The 16,965-nt window shown below is 47.9% G+C and overlaps 1 protein-coding gene across 3 annotated transcripts in view; it reads left to right on the plus strand.

The window, feature by feature from the left end:
• SIPA1L3 (signal induced proliferation associated 1 like 3) overlaps positions 1–16,965 on the plus strand; it is a 714,921-nt gene that overhangs the window by 428,070 nt on the left and 269,886 nt on the right. For all 3 annotated transcript variants that reach the window (XM_086938267.1, XM_086938268.1, XM_086938269.1), the window contains exon 10: positions 15,923–16,197. In XM_086938267.1, coding sequence (XP_086794393.1) covers positions 15,923–16,197 — 275 coding nt within the window. The remainder of the gene's footprint in view (positions 1–15,922; positions 16,198–16,965) is intronic.

A 16,965-nucleotide genomic window follows, 5' to 3' on the forward strand; every position in this document is an offset into this window, starting at 1 on the left:
CCGCACACCCCAGTAATGGAGGATGACTCCCCGGGCTGCACATATTTATCTAGGGTGCTCTGTTAGGCGCCTGAAGAGGCTTTGTCTTTTGCCATGTTGGTAGCTATTACAGGAAACACCACTGTTTGGCTTTTGGGGTGTGCAGAGCCACCACTGCCCCACCTATCCCGCCGAGGCAGTCTGATAGGTGAAGTGGCACGAGCAGTCAGCCCCCAGAGCACTTCCCGGGCAGCAGCTGGACAAAACACACAATGAACATCACGATACATAGACTAATGACTCCTGGGGCGAGGCAGGAGGGAAGCACCTCCAAAAGCCGCATGGGTACAAACCCAACCGCCTCCACAACAGCTTCTTGCTCCCCTATTGAGGCTGCCCACAGAGGAGAGCGGGCCTCCCGGCTATGTGCCGACACATGCACCAAATACTTAGGTGGCAGATTAGATGCTAGTCCTGTCGCGGGTGCAATATGATCCTTCTCTGGGGCAAGTCAGTGCCAGGGAAACAGTTGATTCCCATTTAGAGTTTCAGCCCTTGCAGGTAGTTCCATTCGATTGCAATAGTATGCCCCCTACCACATGGGGGTGGGGGTGGAAAGGAGAGGAGGATGAGACGGGTGGGGGGGGGGGGGGGGGCCCTCCCCTAGCAGCACACTCTCCAATTCTGGCACCCGGCCCAGAACACTCAAGGCTCCGCAGCTTCATGCCACCCAAGCGAGTGCCCAACCACCAACAAGTAACATGTTCCTCAGGCGTTGCCATTTAACTCCTGGGTGCACCACATGTGTCTTCCTCTGCAGGTGCATGGCTGCATTGGCACCAAATTGTCTTCCCCCATAATACCAAATACGGGCCTGGCCACAGCGTGTTGTTGAGGGGCAACACCACCGCCCACCCGTGTCTTCTGCGGGTAGGGAACAGGAGAGGTAAAATAAGAGTCGAAGGGGGGATGAGGGGATCTGTATGGCACCCCCACTACTCACTACTCTTGCCTTCAATCTGAGGTTTGGGCTACCCTACCTGCAAGTGCAGGTCTCAGACATTCTTATTTTGCTTTTCTCCTGACCGTGTTCCAGCGGTTTTTGTAACTCTGCTAATAATGCACTGGCCCACTTTTTCAGCTGCAAACCACTCCACTATGTGCAGGTAACAAATACCGTCCGGGTTGGGCATGCCTGCCAGTTCTTTGGCCCCTCAGTACTCTTTTGCGGAATCTCCTTTCTAACCTGGGTCAATTGGGACCCACCTCTGGTCACCAGGGTTGATTATGCACGGTACTTTGCCCAAATCGTCATTCATGTCATGATTTTCAGCTTATACCCAATCATCGAGTCCTGCACATGATCTTGGGTCCTTTTCTCTGGGGGTATGGTTAGGGCCTAATTCATCCCATTGCCCCCTAAGTGCTGCTTATGCCTTTTTAGGTCTCGCCTAGTAACACAGCGCATGCGCTGCTCCTTGGCGAGATCTGTTGTTGTTGATTTTCTGCCAAAGTGGGACTGGAAATGTGCACGCGCCTGGTCAGGCAATGTGCACGTGTACAGCTCGCAGGCGTTTCAGAAGAATGCGCGCAATGGTGTGCTTTTACTTTCCCAGGTTCCTGCGTGGACATAGATCTGCCGTATCTGTTCTAAAACACTCTTCCACTGCGCTTCGCCCATACTGTAGCCTGTGAATAACCTCTCGATGCTGCATTCCAGCTTGGCGCTCTCGTGGGCTGGGTGTCTCCGAGTTTGGGTCGGTTCTACGCATGTGATAACAGTAATGAAGCGTGTTCCTTTTAGTCTCCGGCTCTCAGCTGTCGGCTATTGAGTAATTTGGCCCCTAGTGTCTATTTCCGGCTTTGGAGCGGCGCAGAGCGTTTCCGGCAGCCGGGCACAGCCAGGACCGCCAGCTGAGCTCAAAGTGTAAACCGATGAAGGGAAGCTCTGTGGCAGTGCATCTTGACCACGGAGTGGGCAACATCAGCGCAGGAGGAGCTCACGGTAAACACCAATGCCATTTGTGCAAGCCGAAAGAGGCGGAAACCTGCCCAGAAAGCGTAAGATCGCCCTCTTTTTCTGTCTCTGTCTCCCCTGTGTCATTTCTGCGGGGTTACTTAAAAGCATTTTGCGTAATTGCCTCCTCAAGTAGCGGGCTGTAATAAACACTCCTGTCTCAAGAATAGCTGCACACACGGGCACCTTGCTTTGCTTACTAAGATGCAAGCTGTGATACATTGCTTGCATTCATTGCTACAGAAGTTAACATAGTGTAGCAAAAATAAATTATTTTGTATTGCGGGGCTGATAAAACCCATGTTTGGAAATAGCAGGGAAGTGCAGTAAATACTAAGGCTGATATAAGAACACAGTAGAGTACACACAGCGCCTCTGAAACAGGCAAGTGGTAAACGTGCTGCTGCACGCCTGCGTTGTGTAAATTACTGTTCCCTAAAGGATTGCACGCGTGCTTCACCCTTCCGCTTTATCATAAGCCTACCACCTTATCTTCGCACCGTTTCCCTATAGTAGAAGGGTCTGATAATTAGGGCCGTTTTTTTCACTTTCACATACACAGACAGATGGCACCTTGGGAACTGCAGTCTACAGGAAAGGGGAGGACTGTGCTTAAGCGTTCAGAGGCAGGACTACCCTGATGTTTAAACCCTCTCATGTTACTGGAGTATGCAAGCTGATGCACCTTGAAATGTCACAGGCTTATGGCAGCCTAAAGGTGCCAATTATTTAAAACTCAGGCTGCTGAGAGTTCTATTTGCAAGCCTCACGCATGCAAACCTTCAACTGTAGACTCAGATTTACTTCTTCCTCTCCTAACAGTGACATGGCCAGAAACCGGTCCTCTGTAGCTTGTTTCCGGTCCAGGGAAGACATGGCTTGGCAGTTCGGGCTGGACTGTTCCCATGAGGCACAGGGTCAGACTGATTTGCATATAGCCATGTCTGAACTGGGGTGGCAGAGTGGGCTAAAGAACGGTGATGGATTAAACCCAGATCTTTTGACTGGGTGTGAGTGTTTGATTGATTCAGATGCTCCGTCCATCACCACCCCCTTTTGTACCGCTTTTGACCGCCATAGGTGTGGCGGGGTATGTTCAGACGTGAGTCCCTTGCTCACTTTGCCACTGGATTCAAGCAAGCAGGGCTGAGGACGGCTGGAATGCCAGAGACCTGTCCCCGGAGGCTTGTTTCCGGTCCAGGGAAGGCTTGGCAGTTCGGGCTGGACTGTTCCCATGAGGCACAGGCACAGGGTCAGACTGATTTGCATATAGCCATGTCTGAACTGGGGTGGCAGAATGAGCTAAAGAACGGTGATGGATTAAACCCAGATCTTTTGACTGGGTGTGTTTGATTGATTCAGATGCTCCATCCATCACCACCCCCTTTAATAAAAAGAGAATCAGGTCTTGTCATGCCATACATAAAACATTGATTTCTCCGTTCCCCCATAACAATACTTGGCTAGTGTTCATAATAAAACCCTTTGAATCAACGTGATTCTCTTGAAACCTCTGATGTTCCTAAAATTGGTGATTTGTACTATTTAGCTTAAGATACTGATAGCGTATGGAAGAGGAAAATCGAAGCAGTAAAATATAGTATCTTCTTTCAGGACTATTCTGTCATCGGCTAATATACCTTCTGTTTGACAATGTGAGGCCTCACCTAGTACACAGGCAATTCACTCTATTAACCAAAAAAATCTGTAGGCCTAAAAATATTTTTGATATAAATTTTACTTGTATTTTTAAACTTGCCTTAATAGTTAAAGAGAGTATCAAACCCAGACAACTGCTGCTGTCCTCTGTGTCCTTTGAAGGCATGTTCGATGGACATTCTGGGATTGTTTGAACTCCTTTGATGCAGATGATCCTCTTCAGCCAGTTAGGCCAATGGGTCTTTTTAGTACATGGTTGGATTGGCTTAAGATGGTATACATCAAATAACAAAGTGTGAAAGAGGGCCTGAGGGGAGTTGTATTTATAGACCTCTTGGTACCTTGTCCCCCAACTTAACAATAAATAACACGAGAGATACCAAAAGTCTGATTACAGGAACCTATATAGTGTTCATTCTGTAAGACAAAACCAAAAGGTTAATGTATGAGGTACAACAATCCTGAGTGATATGAATGTGGAACTAAAGGAGAAGAAATGACTACAAAGACAGCCTAAAGAGTGCTCGAAAAAGTACCCATCAGCCCGCTCAATAGCGGAGCATCGTCATCTGGGTTGCATGGTTGAAATTGTGGTATCCAGTGTGCCCTTCCTCAGGAAAAAACCTAAGGCTAGCAGAACTTGGACCACTTTGTTGACCCTCAACCATTAGAGATGATCAGGTGCAGACTGAAAGGGCTTGAGTTGCAGTGCTCAGAAAGTAGTGAGAAAAAAAGGAAGGATAAATTGTAATCCACGTGTTCTAAAAATACCTATCTTGATGTCATTTGAGAAACTTTATTGGGTCTGACCATCAAGGTGGTATGATTAAAAGCAGAGTGAAAAATAGCATGCAAGGAATTGCTATTCACCATGATTGTAAACTGGTCGACATGTTTCAGCCTGGCTAGGCTTTCTTCAGGACCTATGATGCACTACTGCAACGTTTTACTTACTGTGAAAAGCTACAGAACAGCTCCACTTCCTCAAATGAGAAAAATTGTATTTCTTCTCCTGTGTGTAAAGAAAATAATAATAGATAAAGATAGCAAACATTGTTACTATTTGAAGGACTATCACATGTGCCTGATGCAGTGATTAATCCTCTGATCCTCAACTCACCCAATTTGTAGGGAGGAAAAACCTCACCTCACCTGGCACTGGCTCAGAGTGAAGGAAGCCACGCACTAAAAAAGAAGACAAAAGCAAGACATACGTTTCAAACAAACCAAAATTGGACTTGAATTAGTCCACACTAGTTTATACACTTACAGCGACCAAAAAGTGGCAGTCAAGGAGGTCAAAGGTTGAAAATGACATGACTCTATTACTGGGTATAATGCACCAATCTCAAGGAACAGACCAGTATCCCAGGGTCAGCGTCAGAAATTTCATCTGCCCCAGGAAAAACTAGAAAGGACCCACGTGACCAGCGCCTCCCATAGAGACATCTATAAACTAACTATGGGAAGCCAGCGCTTAAAAAGGAAGTCCCTACAATCAATGTTGTAATATGCAGTGAACTGCATTGTTAAAAGAGAGACTGCCATGTTCTCAGACTGCTGGAAAAAAAACGGAGTTGCTGATCTAATCCCCTACTTTGCTTCCTCTCATCTTTGGAGAAATGCCTCAAATTGAAATAGATGAGCGCTCTCACCTCTCCGTCGTTGCCTCGCTCTGTGTCATGAGCCGAGGGGGAGGTAAAGGTACTCCGTAGGTGGCCGCGGGATATACGGCGGCTGCGGACGTGAGAGAGAGCAACCACATGTCTGGAAGCTGGTTCGCTCTCTTCGCATCCAGTCATATTGCTGTAATTTCAAGAAAAGCCGATGTGAGTTGTTCTAACCACTCTTTTCAAACCAAGCCCTGATTGGGCAAAAAGAATGTCTCGAAGAATATCATTGGTCCGATATTCACCAATGCGCGTCGGACATTAGTTTGTTTACATATGTCCGTGTGGATGAAAACACTCGCAGTGTCGAATGGTATTCTAAACCTGGACAATACCTGAAACGACTGACTTCGTATTGAAAGGTCCGTTCTTAAACCAAAACGGATGCCAGGGTAGTTTTGTTAATGTGTGTACGTGTAAGTAAAAAAGCACCAGCGATCTCGAATGGGGTTTCGAGCCTGGGCTATGCTTGAAAAAACAAACTCCGTGTTTGGAGGTACAATCCGCGATGTACAGTCCGATCCATAAGCATACAAGGTGCTATATGCTTGATGTATTGAAATATATTTGTCACCTCTGATGTTTCATTAAACACATGTCTAGTCGCTTAATGAAAAAACGACCCGACAACCGCTACAACGGTATTCTTAGGATCTAACCAGCTCTCATGCCACTCCTAGGAAATACGGGAGTACATGGTTCCTCTTTCTAAGGAAACAAAACGCTGATTGTTCAAAAAAATCTTTATATGAGATACATGGAGAAATCTCTATGGTCCCTTAATTAACCCCTAGAAGGCAACAGGGCTCTATGTTTGTGTATATTTCCCCTCAGTGAGGGACAACAGCGGTTTAGAATAGTGGTGTTCTCCTGTTAATTGACTCATAAGCAAGGTAAAGTTAATTTTTTAAATCTTGAAATATATTGCATTGCGTGAGATGCCTACAAGAGTGATTGCATCATCATCAGTGTTCACTAATGAGAAATCTTACTCGAAAAACGCGAATTGAGTGAATGGGGGATAAACCGATTCCCTAATGAAGGCACAACATACAATCAGATTCATGAATGGATCTGATGCACAGTGGTCGGTCTATCAATATATGTGTGTAACCTCTGAAGTTTATTGAAATTCATGTCCAGACAGTATCAAAACAACACAAAACACCATCCTACTATTCGCAGGACCTATATTGATTAATAGGTGCCCTGTTATTTAGTGTGTATCTACCCTGTCACCCTATGTTATCATCAGGGAAAGATCTTGTTGGAATATGCTTATGATCTTATCCTCAATGGCTCAGGTCCAAGATCCCTGTGTGCAGGTCTATGATCTAGAAAAGTAGTTTTTTATAGATATAGCCATGGGATTTCATCATTTAAACCCTCTGTGTCACATTTCAGTTTGTATACCCATTTTTGTTCCTTTCTCAATAAAAACTGGGAGATGTCTGTGACATGATTGGGTATATGTGGTTGTTCTAAGATTACCCACTTCATGTCGTCTGCCTGGTGTTTTTCTTCAAGGAAATGGGATGTGAGCCGAGTAGCTTGTTTACTGCGTCGAATAGTACTCTTATGTTCTTGAATGCGCAGTTTTATTTTTCTCGTTGTCATCCCTACAAATTGGGTGAGTTTCAACAACCGGTCCGTCTGAACATTTATTAGCTTTTTATAAGTCAGGGAAATGGCGCTGTCCGGCATATGGCCGTCCAGCACCCTATCCTCCAGCTGGGACTACTCGGGGACCTTCTCACCAACAGGCAGGGTAGACGTAAGGGCATGTCTCAACTGTGCATACCTAAAATATTCCGTAGCACCCAATTGGAATTCAGTCTGCAGAGGTTCAAAAGATTAATTTCTCCTCTGGACATCACATCAGCCACCTTGGAAATGCCAATGAGGTCCCACCGGTCAAACCCCTTCGAGTGCCACAACCTACCCAGCAAGTCAGAGTCATAGAGGGGAGTGGCCATAGTGAGCCTACCCTTCCACCCCAGTGCCTTCGTAATGGCCCTCCATATATGTACAGCGGTCCCGGTGGGACCAGTCAATTTTCGGTCCAGAGATCTAGAGTACAACGCCCTGTAGTACATCCTGTCATTCATGAGCCAGCGATCCATGGCGTAACCCGGGCTTTCCGCCGGTCCATAAAAGCCATGATTAAGAGCAGCCAATTGGGAGGCCCAGTAGTACCGGCGGACATCAGGCAAGGCAATACCGCCGTCGTACCACGGAATAGTCAGCTTAACGACAGCTATACGCGGCCTACCCTCCCACAGAAGGGTCTGCTGTAGACCTTCAATTTCCCTGAAGTACTTAAAAGGGACGGGGTCCTGCGTATTCTGAAGCGCGTATAAGAATCTCGGCAGGGACATCATCTTGAACAATGCCGCACGGCCCAACAGGGACAGTGGCAATCTTTTCCAACCCTCCACATCGCGCCTGAGGCGCGCAAGAGGGGGAAGCAAGTTGTTGGCGTGTCGTGCCCGGGCATCCGTTGATATATAGATACCCAGGTACTTGAATCCCTGCTGCGAGACCTGTATCGCACAGCCCCTAGGAAGGCGTGGAGTGTCTCCGCTAAGCACATAGTGGTAAGACTTGGTCCAGTTGATAACCAGGCCCGAGTACCCACCAAAAGTGCACAGCACGTCAAACATCACAATCAAAGACCGACAGGGGGAGGTAAGGTAGAGCAGAATATCATCCGCATATAGCGAGACTCGATCCTCAAAGCCAGGCGACCACTTGATCCCACAGATGTCAGGGTGTGTGCGGATCCAGGCGGCAAGCGGCTCAAGCGCCAAGGCAAAAAGGAGCGGCGATAGCGGACAACCCTGTCTAGTACCCCTGCGCAAGGCAAAGGAAGCAGACATCCGGCCATTGACCGTTACATTGGCCAATGGGGAGGCATAGAGAAGCCGGACCCAACTTATAAAGTCGGGGCCAAACCCAAACTTGGACAATACCGCCCAGAGATAGTTCCATTCGAAGGAATCAAACTCCATTGTTGCATCTAGTGATGCCAGGACAGTCGGCTCGCAAAGCTTGTGCACCCGCGCCATGACAGCGTGAAGCCTCCGAAGGTTAAGGGCGGTATTGCGGTGGGGTATAAAGCCCGACTGGTCTGGATGGACCAAATCTGCGATCACCCCCACGAGTCGATTAGCCAGCAACTTAGCCAGGATCTTGGGTTCGGCATTCAACAGAGAGATCGGGCGATATGATCTACAATGGTCTCTGGGCTTCCCCTCCTTATGAATGACCACGATGGTGGCCAGGCGCTGATCCAATGGGAGTTCACCAACCTCCTGGGCCTCCAAGAACATACGCCACAGGGGCATTGCGACGGTATCTGCTTTAATCTTGTAGAGTTCCACCGGAAGACCATTGGGACCGGGAGCCTTGCCAGATCGTAGGGACCGTATCGCAAGCGCCACTTCATCTGCCGTAATACCCCGGTCCATGTCGTCACGCTCGGTGTCCGACAGGCAGGGAAGCTCAACCCCTTCCAGAAAAGAGGCCGAGTCCGACTCAGTCAAGGTGGAGACTGAGGTGTAAACCGTCTTGAAGTAGTCGGCAAAGGCTGAGGCGATAGCACTGGGGTCAGTGACAACCACCCCGTCCTCGCCCAAAATCTCAGGCACTACACGGGAAGCCAACTCCCTCCTATCCAACCAGGCAAGGAGCTTGGCCGCCTTGTCCCCCGCATCGTAGATCCTCCCTTGCTGTTCCCTGCCCATCGCCTTGGCAGCGTCAGTAGCAGTGGCTCGATATTCCGACTGCTTTAGGGAGAGAGCGTGCAACAGTTCGGGCGTCGGGTCGAACGCCAACTGGGAGTCCAGGCCCTCGATATCCGACTCCAACCGCACCATTTCTTCATCCCTTCGTCTGCGCACCTCGGCTATCAGGGAGAAAGCTTCTCCCCTCAGAACAGTCTTAAAGGCCTCCCAGAGGGATAGGGCCGACGTTACAGTACCCGTATTCTCAGTGAAGTACAGGTCAATGGCTTTAGCTAGGAGGTCTCGAGTCTTGGGGTTGCGGAAGTACCAGGGGTTGACCGGCGCCACCCTGGTCGTCGCCGCAGTACCAAAGTCAAAGGATACCCAGACAGGAGAGTGGTCCGATATACCTCTGGCCATAAGGCGGGCTCCAGAGACGGTCGAGATGTAGTCAATTCTGGAAAGGCTACCGTGTGCGCCCGAGTGAAAGGTGTACTGCCGCTGGGCAGGGTGTAGAAGCCGCTAACAGTCGATAAGGCCCATAGTACTCATGAAAATCGGGAGCCATGATTGCGCACAGCGAAGATCTCTGGACGGAAAGCGGTCAAGGGTTCCCGAAACCACGGAATTAAAATCCCCACCAAGTACAAGCAATCCCTCCGGGAGGCCCAAAATGGCGCCCCGAGATCCTGAAAGGTAGTCGTCTGCAAACCCTGGGGGAAGTAAACTGAAACCAAAACCAGGGTACGCCCCTCCCACCTGCCCACCACAGCAACATATCGGCCCCTATCATCAATCACTTTGGACTCCACCTCCAGGGGGAGAGACATGCGCACCATGATGCCAACCCCTCGGGACCCCGAAGAGAACCTGGAATGGGCCACCATCTTAAATCCCTTTCTGTTCAGTGCCTGACAAGTATTACCAATGAGATGCGTCTCCTGCAAGAGGATAACATCGGGTACACAACGTTTAAACATTTGTAACACAACCCCACGTTTAATGCGATCCCCCAGCCCATTCACGTTCCAGCTCAACACATTTAAGGTCCTACCCCCCATCATCAAAGATGCACCGTCCCAACCACCGCCCCCCAGAAAACAGCCACCGCAGCGTTGCAAACAGAACAATAGTAGCCTTGCCATAGGAAGAGAGAAAAAGGAAAAGCAAAAGAGATACATACAAACCAACCACCCCCCACCCTGCACCCCTGCATTAGACTAAGAAGCCCCCCCAACTAGCAGTGTGCCTGTCGCCCCCAATAAACTAACCTAGGAAGAGCCCCCAGAGGAGAAAGGAGACATCCTATCACCCCCCGTTACCCTCCAAATTTGAAAAACAGCAGAAATAAGAAAAGAAACAAGTCAGTGACTGCTTGCCCCCGCAGGGCCCTCCACCGAAAGAAATCCGAAGAAACACAGTTCATTCCTGAGAGCCAGGACCACCCGACGCCTCTTCCGACTGATCCTCAGGGGTAGTCCGACGTTGAGGCAAAGTGTCCAGCCAGTCCCCAGCTGCCTCCTGCAAGTCAAAAAACACCGCTCGAGCGCCATGTTCTATACGAAGCTTCGCTGGGTAAAGCATGGAGTACTTCAACCCCATCTCCCTCAGTCTCCGTTTAACACCCATGAAGCTTTGTCGGCGTTTCTGTACCGCTTGAGTGAAGTCAGGGAAAAAGTTCACATCTGCGTTTTGAAATTTCAACGGACCGCCTCTCCTTGATGCCTGAAGGATCGCATCTCGGTCTCTGTAGTTAAAAAGTCTGGCAATGATGGGGCGCGGAGACGCTCCAGATTTCGGTTGGCCTCCAGGCAGTCTATGCGCTCGCTCCACCGAGAAGAACTTACTCAGGCCACCGGGAGCCAAGTGCTTCACCACCAGTTCCTCAACAAATAGATCGGCAGCATCCTCTTCCGCACCCTCCGGGACACCTATAATGCGGACGTTCTGGCGCCGTGCCCGTCCTTCAAAATCATCGAGCCGGCGGGCAAGCATCGAGTTGGCGGCCTTCAGATCCCGAAACTCCGACTGTACATCAGACATGTCAGTAGTTAGGCTCGACGTCGAGCGACTTGACCCTGTCGTTCGTTTTCCCAAGGTCGGCCCTGATTAGGTTGAGTTCAATCGTGAGGGTATCGACCTTGTGCGACACCTCGTGCTGCTTATGCATTTCGGCCTTAACGCCTGCAATGGCTCCCATCACGTCCCAGATCGTGGGTTCAGCATCTTCCGGAGACACATCTCGGTGCGAGTCCTTAGTGCGGCCCGAAGCACCAGGCGAGCCCTTAGGAAGGGAGAAGCGCTCAGAAATGGTGGTCTGCGAGAGGGAAGGGTTCCTGCTGACTCTCGGGGGCTTCCCCTTGTCCGGGTCTCCTCTGCCCGCCATGATGGGCGACGGGGATCGCGCGACCCAAGGCGTGGTCAAGCCAACACTACCACCACCAGACGGTCGAAGTCAACAATCACCACCACTGTCCCAGCGGAACGTCAGGCCTCCGGTCAGACCAGTCTGTTCACCGGCAATGAGCAAGGCAGCTCATACCCTCTCGGACTGCCACCGTGTAGAAGCACCACCGTCCCCCTCACAATGCCAGGTTGTTATGGCGTCGTCGTCACCAAACTTCACGACGATGTAACTCGGCACAGGAAGCCCGGATCTTCGATCGGAGAACGGGCCCCGCGTCAGCAACAGCACCACAGCTGATTCCCACCACCGTGGGACAGGATAGATAGCAGGATCAATGCGGAGGATCGGAGGGTCTTCGGAACTCCGAGGTCACGCGGCCATCTTGGTTGCCCGCGAAGCTCCTCCGCTTTGTAACTTTTTAATGGCATTTCCCACTTCGGTCATGGTGATCTCCGAGAACCCCACCAAGTGGACCTCTGCTATCATACTAGGGGGAGTAAAATTGACAGAACCATCATCCCCAATGGCATACAATGACCCAAAGGGGATTTCCCAAGCTTCAAGTGCTATGTTGGGCTCAATGGCCGATCTCCCTTCCCTGTCGCCCGAGCTTACTATGGCCCAGAAGGTTTCCAGATTTTTGTTGTCAACGGCGATCCTGAGAGATTCCCACCTCTCTAATTCCAGTTTTTTCCTGGTAGGTGTTCCGTTTGTACGTGGCCCTAGAAAATGTGGTTAGTGTCCTGTCCTTCACCTTCACCGCATCCATAAGGTCCTTCTTAGCTTTGCGGCAATTAGCGTTAAACCAGGAACATTTATTTAGATTGGTTTTCCACCTGCTCACAGCAGGGAAAAGTACATCAGCTAGTTTCCTGGTTAGCTCAGTGTGAATTTTCCCTGCCTCTTCTAGGCCCAGGGTGGGCCCATCCGCCTGTGTTGCCTCCCACATTTTAGATATCATTGGGATTGCTGGCTGGTAAACTTTGGCGAGCTTAGAGGGAGACTGTTGTATATTGCCCCATCTAACATTTCTTATATCACTTGTTAGTTAGTGGGCCTGTCCCATTTGTGGTGGTAGAAGAGGGATTGGAAATGCCAAGGTATCATGGTTTTAGGGTCAGATTCAGGGCATTGCAGTCGCTGTCCTGCCTCTGCGTGATATAAAAATAGAGGACCTTATTCCACAATCTTGTTTCCACCATGATGTAATCAATTAGAGCGGATTGACCTACTCTATTAAATGTGTGCTGGCTTGGCTGATTGGATTTGGTCCGTCCATTGCATGCCCTGATTGATAGTTAGGGTAAGTGAGTTAAGCTGCATTACCAGTGGGGACCATACTTTGGTTGGGGTAGTCTGGGGATCGGGTATAGACCAGTACAGATCTTCAGTGGAAGTGGAATGGATAGGGTCAATGAGGGGTTCAAAATAGCAATTTAAGTCCCCCCTATGATCAACCATATCTCTAGGTACAAGGTAGGAATAAAGTGTCCCATGTGGTCGATTGTGACAGATTCTTGACTGTTGTTGACAGGGCGGGAGTACACGATGATTAGGGCGATTTTCGTCTTTGAGGGAAAAGAGAGCAGGACACATTGAATGTCGTTTGTGGGTGTTATCATCTGCTCTGCCCTGCAACCAAGGGGAGTGCCTACCCACATGGAAAGGCCACCTGAGGGCCTTCCTCCCCAAGGATGCCAGAATGTTAAATGAGACAAAACCCATCCGGTGGGGGGTTTCCCTCGCTCATGTCTCCTGGAAAAAGCATATATTGTGTTCATCAACAAATTCACCCCAGTCAGGGCAGGGCAATTTGTTTTTGATGCCTGCCAAATTCCGCGAAAGTAACCTCATCCCGCTTGCCTGCCCTCTTCCCTCACGTGCAAACTTGGGGACACCAGCAGGGTGAGATAGAGGATCACCAGTGCCAACCCCAGACTGCATAACTGATCCCTCCCTCAGTTGACCTTCTCTTCTTATGATGCCCGGCAGGACGGGGGAAATCACATTGTGAGTCCCACTTGATCCTATCCTACCTCCTGCCGGATCATTCCAATGAGGTAGGCTAGAACCTCGGTTTGTAAATTTCGAGCTACCATCCTCTTTGCCCATCGTGTCATGACCTGCCGTATCTAGATCCACACCCTTAAGGGGTCCCTCCATCAGTCAATCTACCTCCTCGAGGCAGCCAGATCTATTGTTCACCGGGATATTAAATTGGGGGAACTTAGTATGGACATCCCTGCTTCTTTCTTGATACATATGTATGTATGTATATATATATATATATATATATATATATATCAAGCTCAGGTTTGCACAAAAGCAGAGTCACTTACAGGCGGGTGCGTGGAAGTGGCCGTGCATGCCACAATACATCGTCGCTCCAATCCCCTCATTTTAGATGAGAAAAGCCAGCACTCATGGGAGACGTTCTGTAAGAGGTTTTTTCTTGAACAAACAGACGCGTTTCGGCAATGCCTTCCTCGGTGTTTGCCGACACACCGGGAGGACGCCATTTTTATACATTGTATCATTGCTACATCAGCATGTACAGGGAACCGCCTCCGCAGTACCTTCATGCGCGCCATATTGAAATGTGCAAATTTGCAAGCTATTATTGGATTTCATTGCTAATTCTCTTATAAACATGCTTATCACCATTTACTTATGCAGTCTGAGAATCGATCATCATTTTTGAAATTATATACCAAATTAACTAAAATACTTTCTTTACGTGTATACGGACCTTGATGGTCATTATCTACACGGTATTTCAAATATCGACACCGCCTTTGCATTCGGTGCTTCACCTCTTGTCACGCCGTGAATCGGCTCGATTAAAGAGCACCAAAGAGCGAGGTGGAAATAACATGGTGCATACGTCATTGTAAACATGCTAAAAGCATTAACTGCATATGAAATTCATAACCCACATTCCGTGGTACTGCTTTCAGTTCATAGTGCCGTGGATCGGCTATGGTCCCCTCATCGTACATTACTTATGATTTGTTCAACATTTACAATACTGTTTCGTTTTTAGCCCTTCAAGATCAATCTGCATGTATCTCCAAATCCCCCTCTGTCAAATATCATTCCTGTACAATTATATCTGTACACATTACCACCATCCATCACTGTCATAGTCATTTCGTTTCATTTCATTTCAGACCCCCAAATGGCACGCATGTTTCTCCCTGCTGTTCAGACCCATTGGGGACTTGGTCTGGCAGTCCACTATATATCGCGACTCCAGCCTTCTTAGCTTTCTCAACCTTCGCCCCCCCCCTCTGATTTTATCAGGTACATGATCTAAATCATAAAACTGTAGCAAATTTCTATTACTATCTTGTTGTTCAGCATAATGCCTCGCCACTGGGTAAGCCCCATCTTTTTTGACAATGGTCCTTTGGTGTGATTTTACGAACCGGTACGTTGAAGGTACGTCTTTTAGTACTGAGGGGACTTGAGAAAGAGATACCAGAGCAAGATGGTTTGTCCATTTACTGTTATACTCGTAGTACTTAACAGAAAAATCTCCTCGCGATGTGCCTCTCAGTAGGCTGTAGTCTTGACTCCGCAGTGGGACTATTGAGGCGAATTAAGGTGTTGTGCAGTTTAGAACAGTTATTCAGGGAGCCTAGATCGCAGTTACTAGCAACATTTCGCATGTAGTTCTTACAATGCAGTTTCTGTTCCATGGGGCACTTATTCTAGCTTGTTGTCTTTTTGCCTAAAATGGAATCCAGATTATTAAAATATCTCCGTGTATACTGGAAAGATAACTCTTTAGTGTTGGTAGACACTGAATATGGTAAAAGGCGGCATGTTGGACGTGTTTCGAAAAACAATGCTCCCACCATCCTAAGTGAACTGTTTATATGGGGAAACCTAATTTCTTCTATTGGGTAGAGAGCTCTACTTCTCAAGTAACTACTGTGACTGAGATACTTCAGTGACTTGTAAATGTGGAGCCGGAGCTAAAATGAGGGTTGGCACGCTTGGGTGTATGTATCTTGCCTACATACATTTATTAAAGTTGGATACACCATTTACAACAAACACCAGGTAGCCCACGGTAGACGGCAGTAGGTAATAGAGATTGTAGGTGAGTGCATTGTAGGAAATGTTTTTAAGTGTCAAAATATGTTGTGCAATCTGTGCTACAATCAGAAACTTTCCTTACTTGTAGAAAAATTGATTCTTCACGATTCACTAGTGTACATGCAAATAAAGTAACACATAGTCTGCGGTAGTGGTGGACTTTTGATATATATGTAAGATTTCCATACTGATTTGAGATATGCTTTGTTTGTATACATTGAAAATTCAAATGAGGCCCATGCACCATTCATGAGACGGCTTATGGTAGGTAGTAGCAGTACATTTCAGGCCAAATTTTCAGTGAACTGTTGTAAGTTTTATAATCCATAATATTGACTAGCCTGATTGATGTTCTTCACAGATTCTGACCAATGGCTGTGAAACAGTTGATATGACGCTTCGGAGGAATGGCTTGGGCCAGCTTGGGTTCCATGTGAAGTATGACGGTACGGTAGCTGAAGTTGAAGACTACGGCTTTGCCTGGCAAGCTGGTCTGCGGCAGGGAAGCAGACTGGTTGAGATCTGCAAAGTTTCTGTGGTGACTTTAAACCATGACCAGATGATAGATTTGCTGCGTACCTCAGTCACTGTGAAAGTTGTCATCATACCACCCCATGACGATGGTGTTCCACGGAGGTAACTCCTCTGACAATCTGCTGTTTTTCTCTTATTCTAAACTTTGCTTTAAAGGTCTGTGAACAACTCTGTTGCTGTCTCAGAAATAAATGTTATGTTCTCTCTATGTTTTGTGATATAAAATTAAGCTGTGAGTATCCATTTCCATGTGTTTTTTTCTATCCGCTTTCTTTTGTAGTTCGTATAGTACAATGGGGGAAAGAATAACAGGACATGCATTCCTCTTCCTTTTTCTCTTGCTTTTCCTCTTTATGATTATAGTCTACATATGACGTCAATCTGCGTGTCTAGGCTCTTTTAATTATCAATGAGAAAAGGGAAGCATGTGATGCCCAAGATTGGCACGTGTCGAATGATAACTGCAGGCCACCATTTCCATGTAGTGCATTGTGGATGTTGTAGTCTTATTTTCCTGCTATTAAACTGCACTAACACACCCAGTGAAAAGCCTAGTACAGCAAGCCCAGTCTTTGTGTAATATGGAGTGAAATTGCAACCATATATTAGAACCCAAGACATTTACATTATTAACGTTCCCAAACCTGTAACTCCACATAGGTGGCTCCTACACCTGGGTCTTAAACTTGAAACACACACATTCAGGTTCTGCTTTTCCAAGTTGTGATCCACTGCATTCAGACTAATGATGTGACTTTGCGGCTCCATGATTTTACATCTCAACAAATCAGTTCTGCATCTTTCCACCAATGTCTCTGATTCAGTGCTGTCAAATAGCTTCCTGTTTAACACCATCAGCCAGTCCTTGCC

Source organism: Lissotriton vulgaris, chromosome 9 (genome assembly GCF_964263255.1).
Source record: "Lissotriton vulgaris chromosome 9, aLisVul1.2, whole genome shotgun sequence".
Lineage (NCBI taxonomy): Eukaryota > Metazoa > Chordata > Amphibia > Caudata > Salamandridae > Lissotriton > Lissotriton vulgaris.